General features: G+C 45.4%; 1 protein-coding gene and 1 pseudogene across 1 annotated transcript; one reads left to right on the top strand and one right to left on the bottom strand.

The window, feature by feature from the left end:
- The first annotated feature begins 1,029 nt into the window (after nucleotides 1-1,029).
- Nucleotides 1,030-4,714, top strand: LOC119285109 (annotated as a pseudogene).
- A 69-nt stretch (nucleotides 4,715-4,783) lies between these two features.
- On the bottom strand, nucleotides 4,784-5,939 carry LOC119285111 (small heat shock protein, chloroplastic-like). The gene is made up of 2 exons (XM_037564325.1): nucleotides 5,557-5,939; nucleotides 4,784-5,466 (listed from the first exon to the last, which is right to left on the bottom strand). The coding sequence occupies exons 1-2, from the start codon at nucleotides 5,813-5,815 to the stop codon at nucleotides 5,009-5,011; spliced, it is 717 nt and encodes a 238-aa protein (XP_037420222.1). The 5' UTR covers nucleotides 5,816-5,939; the 3' UTR covers nucleotides 4,784-5,008.
- Between the last annotated feature and the right edge of the window lie 1,214 nt (nucleotides 5,940-7,153).

Here is a 7,153-nt window from a genome sequence, read left to right as displayed (position 1 = left end):
CACATATACGGAGGTGAGCACGGGACACCATGGATACAACGGCTAAAATACACGAGTCGACATGGACGTCGGCACGGTAGCAACGACGGACGTTAAGGCGAGCATGACGCCATGGATACAATGGTTAGAATACATGAGTCAACATGGACGTCGGCATGGTAGCGACAACGGACGTCAAAGCGAGCATGACACCATGAATACAACACTTAAGGTGCGCGACTCGACGCGAATGTCTGGACGGTAGCAACAACAGACACGAAGACGAGCACGTGATGCCACGAATACAACACTTAGGATACACGACTCGACGCAAACATCGGGACGGTAGCCGGAGACAAGTACGTATGCCATGAATACAATGGTTAGGGTACGCAAGTCGACGCGGACGTCTCCACGGTAACGACGACGATGGACGCGAAGACGAGCACGGTACGTCAGGGATACAATGGTTAGGGTACGCAAGTCCACGCGGATGTGTGCTCAGTCATTATCCCCGGGTATATCTAGACGTGTCTATGTACATATAGGGGTCCGGATTTTACAAATATGGTTGTCTAGAAGCTCCAACGCTCATATTTTGCCAGGGACATCCGGATGTGCTTCGCACATGTCAAGCACATGCATTTTTCTACGATAGCTAGTTGGATGTTTTTTTTCTTGCATTGACACGGGAAAGTAGAGGGAACAGTGCCAGATTTTATTTAGACAGTGAGCCCGTCTCGTGAGCATTCATCGATCTTCGGGCGACAGAAAGAAACAAGATATCTCAGAACCTAGGGGACTTATCCATTCAGTCCTATCCACCAGCCTGCCAACCCACTGTACGAGTCAGGTCATGACGCTGGTTAATGGAGCTTAATGCTACGTATCTCGAGGTACAGGAAAAAGAACGGACTGCCAAGATAATGCGGCCCGGGTGCATAAGCTCAAAAAATCCACCTTCGCTGATCCCTCCCTCCATTACACGACTATTACTACGCGCACGACGCGCTCATCATCGCCAGCTTCAGCCCCCCGTCGTGGGCTCCATCTCGCCGCCTCTCCCCCGTACAAAAATACTCCCCCGGTCTCAGGCATCCAGCGAGCCATTCGCCAGCACGTCCGCACAACTGCCGCACCCGCCGATCGGTAGCCACCACCTGCGCCAGCCAGCTTCGACCGATGGACGGCGACACGACGTTCACGAAGCTGTTCGTGGGCGGCCTGGCGTGGCAGACGCAGCGCGACGCCATGCGGCGCTACTTCGAGCAGTTCGGCGACATCGCGGAGGCCGTCGTCATCGCCGACAAGCACACCGGCCGCTCCAGGGGCTACGGATTCGTGAGCTTCGGTTCCCGCAGATAGATTCCGTTCGGTCACAATGTGAGCGCCAAGCTCATCTCTGGTGCTCGTGTCGATCCTTTCCCAGGTGACGTTCAGGGACCCCGAGGCCGCGGCGCGGGCGCTGCAGGACCCGACGCCGGTGATCGACGGGAGAAGGGCCAACTGCAACCTGGCGGCGCTCGGCGCTTCGCAGCGCGCGCATCCGGCCGCCGCGGCGCCGTTTGGTACGATCGATTCGCATCAGCAGCTTTTCTACTCACAGCTACCGAATTATCGCTGAAAACCTCTACGAACTGCGATCTTGTTCAGGGATGGTCAGGTCGACGCCGCCGGCGACATCGTCTTCGTCGTACTAGAGCTCTGCCGCTGCCGCGATTGCAGCCTCCTACTTCCCCCAGCAGGCTCACTACGCCTATCCTTACTACTACGGGTAAATTTGCTTTCTTTCGCTTGCCATTAGCTTGGCATTTGCTCGCAAAAAGAAGTTAATTGGCCATTTTCGTCAGGAAGTGTATTCATCTGCTTGATGTTTTGCCTCTGCAGGTATACGGGAGGGTATTCTCACGAAAACATGTATCAAATGCAAATGGTTAGTATCCTTCTCTAAGATTTGATGCTTGAAGCATGAGGTTTGCAATCATACACGGTCGTTTTGAGATCCCAAGTTGCACAAATCATTCTTTCCCCCGTTTTGACATTCCCTCACTTACAGGGTGTTTGTTTTCAGGGACTTAAATAAGTCCCTATAAGTCTCATCTAAATCAAACAGGAGGGACTTATAGGGACTTAAAGTGGGCATTTGGGACTTATGAAATAAGATTCTTAAGGAGGGACTTATAGTTGTAATATGATCTTATAGAGATTTATAAGTCCCAGAAACCAAACATATAGGGATTTTTTAGGGATTTGAGACTTATAAGTTGGGACTAAAAAAATTCCTAGGACTTATGAACCAAACATGGCCTTAGCTATTTCCAAAAGCTCCTTGGATTTTTCAATAGTTTTATGTTTTCGGAAAAACTCTATTTTTAAAATATTTTTCAAAAACAAGTTTTGATTTTCATTACTTTAATGGTGTACACTAAGAAAACTAAAATTGGTGTTTGGATGTTATAAGGAAAATACATAAATTGTATAGACAGAAAGAGAAGAAACGTGAGGTGAGGTAAGACGATGGATTCACTTAGTCCTTGCGTGGCCAATGTTTCTATGTTAGGTACCTATTTTTCACTTTTTACTTCAAAACAACATTGTACTTTCGCTATAGCCTGCGATAGTTGGCAGAGCCATAGCTCGGACCTCATTGCGATGCCGGGAAAAACATGTTTTAAAACCTTGATAAATCCAGATGTAAATAGTCGATTACATAGAAATTTCAAAGGAACATAGGACATTGGTACCAAAGGAATATTTTCTGTAGGAACCTCGTAGGACGTTGGTACCAAAATTCCTAAATGGGCCTTTCATTACTACTCCCTCCGTTTTTAAATATAAGTCTTTTTAAAGATTTCAATGCGGACTATATACGGAGCAAAATAAGTGAATCTACACTCTAAAATATGTCAATATACATCCGTATATATATTTCTTATTGAAATCTCTAAAAAGACTTATATTTAGGAATGGAGGAGTAGATGTCAAAAAGAAAACTACCATGCACATAGTTTTTATTTATTTATACTAGACAACCCGTGCGTTGCTACTGGATATAAATATTCTAATATGTTAGCTCGTGATTTACCTGTTCATATTAATTCAATTATGTGAATAAATGTTAATCAAATTCTGCTCATGATTTACCTTATAGTTTGATGAGAAGTTCATTCGTAAATTAAGATGGAATTGGTAAAAAAAATATTATTGTGGCTGAGTTGCTGGGAAGGTGCAGTCAAATATGACATGGCAAGAAAAAACCCGGCTGGATGAAAGATATCATCGGAGGGACATGGTGGTACGTGCTCGTGCATTGCCACGGGAGCCAAATATTTTTTAGCTTAATAATTTGGTAGTCTGGGTCACACATGTTAAGTACATTAACGTAATCGATCGGCGCATGGAAAGGTGCGATCAAATATTGCGCAGAAATCAACAACATAATTCCATATTATTGTGAAAGGTAAGTAAATTAATGTGATTGAGTGACCTACCTACGGTAGAATATGATGTGATGGGAAAAATGGATAGATAAAAAAAGATAGAGACATGGTGAACGGGAACCTTTTGTCTTCATGAAAAGAAGTGTTATTTGTACTAGAGCCGCGTTACTATCTCTCTCTTAGTTTACAGGGCGTGTGCGTGCCCCTAGATCGTTAATTTGACCAACTTAATATAAGTCATATATTACAAAAAATATACCAATATAAACTTCAGATGCTCTATTTTCAAATCGTATAATTTTTGTGTTATATAGTTTATATTAGGGTGATAAAATTGACAACCTAGATATACGCATAGGACTTATAAACTGAAACGGAGGTAGTATTTAATTTGTGGACCAGATTTTTAGGTTTCAGCAAAATCGCATGTTTTTTGAACCATTATGTTCGTACAAGTTTAATTGGCGAGTATGACAAATCTGTGATTCAACTTTTTTGCCAGGAAATTGCAAACTAAATTTGTCATTGCGTGCTGATATAAATTGCCATTAAAAATGTTTGATTTGCCCTGCCACGGCTATAAGCCTGACATCATTTTTTGAAAAAACAATTGAAAATAAAGTTTTAGTAATATTTTTACCTACTGCATACGTGCCGCAGAGCTACTATGGCGCGCAAGGTGGAACGAGCGTGCAGCAGCAACAGCAGCAGCAGTCACAAGTGCAAACATACTACACAGCAGCTGGGCCGGAAGGAGCTCAGCAAGGGTTCTCACCATACTATCTCCAGCAGATGCAAGCAGGCAGCAACCAAGGTCAGAGTTCTTCCGCGGCAGTCATGCAGTACTCACAGATGATGCAGTACGCGGCACACATGCAGCAAGCGGCGCACGCCGCCGGGCTCCACAGCGCCGACGCTCCAGAGAGCGCCAGCGACTCAGGTTAGGATTGCGATTTGTCCTTCCAATTGAGGCAAACAACAGATCTGTGTGTGTTGGTTGATTTTCAAGAACTCCTGAAAACCAAGTTTATCTGCTCGTTGCTGCAGCTACGGGGACGGGTGGAGCTGCAGCGGCCGTCGGATCCGACACGTCGTCTGACACTGATAGGAGAGCTGCGGCTTGATGTAGCCTTGCACCCCGAGCCGTTGTCCATGACTAACAAAAGTGAAGAAAAGAATTGTATCCGTTAACACATTCTTAAAATTTTATGCCCAGTAGACTGCACTCTTACAGATTCGTCAGGATGCGCTGCCTATAGTATAGCATCTCGATTCAGTTATCGGCTTCTTCCGCATTCTGAAAGAAGAACACATCACATCACACGATGACACAACAGGGAACTAATGTCTCGATACAGTAGTAATTAATCGAAATGTATCCAGCTGATCAAGCAGCCGAACACTTATTCCATTGATTTGCCAAGTACATTTACGTACAGCACGACATGTTCTGCGCAACGAGCGCGCAGATAGGGTCGGAGAAGAACGGCACACTACGTCTACAAAGAGCACGCACTCGCACGGTCACGCCTCGGACAGCTGAAATCTCAAAGCCTCAGATGCAGGGTACAGAGTCTCGCACAAACTCATCACTGGACCTGCACGTCGATGACCTTGCGCTCGGTCTCCCTCTTGGGCACGGACACGAGCAGCACGCCGTTCTTGAGCTCGGCGCGCACCTGGCTCTTGTCGCACTCGTCCGGCAGAGCCAGTCGCATGTCGTAGGAGCTCACGCTGCGCTCCTTCCACCACCCGTCGCCGCCTTCGCCCTGCCCTTCGCCGGCCTCCTTCTTGTGCTCGCCGCGGATGACCAGCGCGTCGTCCTCCACCATCACCCTCACCTCCTCCCGCGACAGCCCAGGCATGTCAAACCGCATCTTCACCTCCTTCTCGTCCTCCATAATGTCCCACGGCATCCGCGGCGTCTCGCTCGCCGCCGCCGGCGAGCGCCGCGCCGTGGGGAACCCCACGGCGTCGTCGAACAGCCGGTCCATCGTGTCCAGCATCTGCCGCATCGTCCTCATCGGCGACATCGGGTCCACTAGCCCTGCATTCGTTGAAGTAAACCGTCATGCTCTGCTTCTCCTACACCTGCAACAAAATTCCGTGTAAAAGAACATCAGGAACGAGGACTTACCGAACGGGGAGATGTCAAATCCAGCGCGACGAGGGCGGCGCTGGACTGCATTGCCCTGCTGGTTTCCAGCGTTCTGGGCCTGGCTGACTTGGACGTCGACGGAGTTGTCTCTGTTCTCCTGCGCCGCGGAGGCCACGGAGAGCGGGCGGGTTCTCCCGGTCCAGACCGGGGCCGGCCTCGCGGCTCTCCAGGCACGGAACGGCAGGCGCGCGGCCGGGGAGAGGCGGCTGAGAGCGAAGGGGGCATTCGCTGCGGCCATTGCACCAGATACGGAGCTTTGGAAGATTAAATGTCGGTCGAGAATTGAAACGAGAGAGTGTCTACGAGATCGTTGGAACTCGGAAGCCAATGCTTATCTTGCTCGCTTGTTCGGTGGGAGATGGCGACTTTGCCGCGCCCTTTTATAGAGCGGTGGGGATTTCATGCCATGATCGTGGAACGATGGGGAAAGATGTTGAAGCTTCGGGACAACGCACACCGCTCAGAGTACCTGGTTGGAGAGGCCCGGGTGTTCTTCAGGTTTGTGGGGTTCTCTCGATAATTCTCGAACACTTTCTCGGCACTTCGCGATCAGGAGGCCCAACATGAAAATTTATTTCAGACCGTGAAGCCGAGGCCCATCTCGTAATGTTGACCTTTTAGTGTGTTAGTTCACTCATTAAAGTCTATATATATTCCATAATGAAATATCCAAATCATCTTAGACTTTTTTATATTTTAGTCCTCTTTGGATGCCAACATTTTTCCACGTTGTATGAACATATATTTATATCCTCCAAAAAATATTCAGATGTGTATGTATATTTCTTAAAATATATGAACTTTTAAAAATAAATAGATAAGCATAAGGTATTATACTATTATGTAGGAATAGTTGTTATATACATGATGGATATTTTATTTCATCAGTGTGAACATTTAAAAATATATTTGAACTTCTAAAAATACACAAATATAACTATATGTGTATATCTTTAAAAATATGATTAACATTGCTTTATATGTATGAATATTTATAATGACATAAATTAATATTTCCTTTTTAGAATATAAATGTTATCATTGTACATCTACCATCTACCACTTCCTCTGTATCAAAATCTAACACTTTTTTGACACTCTCATAGTGTCAAAAAAACATCTTATATTTGGATATGAAGGAAGTACTACTTATAAAAGCACGAATTTGATGAATATCATCTGAGCCATCTAGCCATCTATATCTAACATCTCACGCTGCTCCCATGATGTATCTATCACCTCATCAATAATTTAGAAACATGTTAATTGCATTAATTGTAATTTCAAAATGATATTATTTATATTAAACATAAATTAATATGATTAATTTTGAAAACAATATTGTTGTCAAGGTTACTAGTTTTCTTTTGATAAATCTACATGATTACTAGTGGCATGTAAATTAAGCACTCGCCTAGTGCAACCGGGGGTGTTGGGGCATTTGCATTGACTTTCAGGCATTTTCCATGTGTTTTTCCTCTTAGTTTTTTTACTTTTTGGTTTCTATTTCTTCCATGTTTCCTAACTTTTATGTTTTCCCCTTTTTTGTGACTATGTTTTATTTTTTATTTTAATT

This window comes from Triticum dicoccoides, chromosome 4A (genome assembly GCF_002162155.2).
Source record: "Triticum dicoccoides isolate Atlit2015 ecotype Zavitan chromosome 4A, WEW_v2.0, whole genome shotgun sequence".
Lineage (NCBI taxonomy): Eukaryota > Viridiplantae > Streptophyta > Magnoliopsida > Poales > Poaceae > Triticum > Triticum dicoccoides.
Note: the sequence above shows the minus strand (reverse complement) of the source record. Positions and strands in the feature narration are given on the sequence as shown.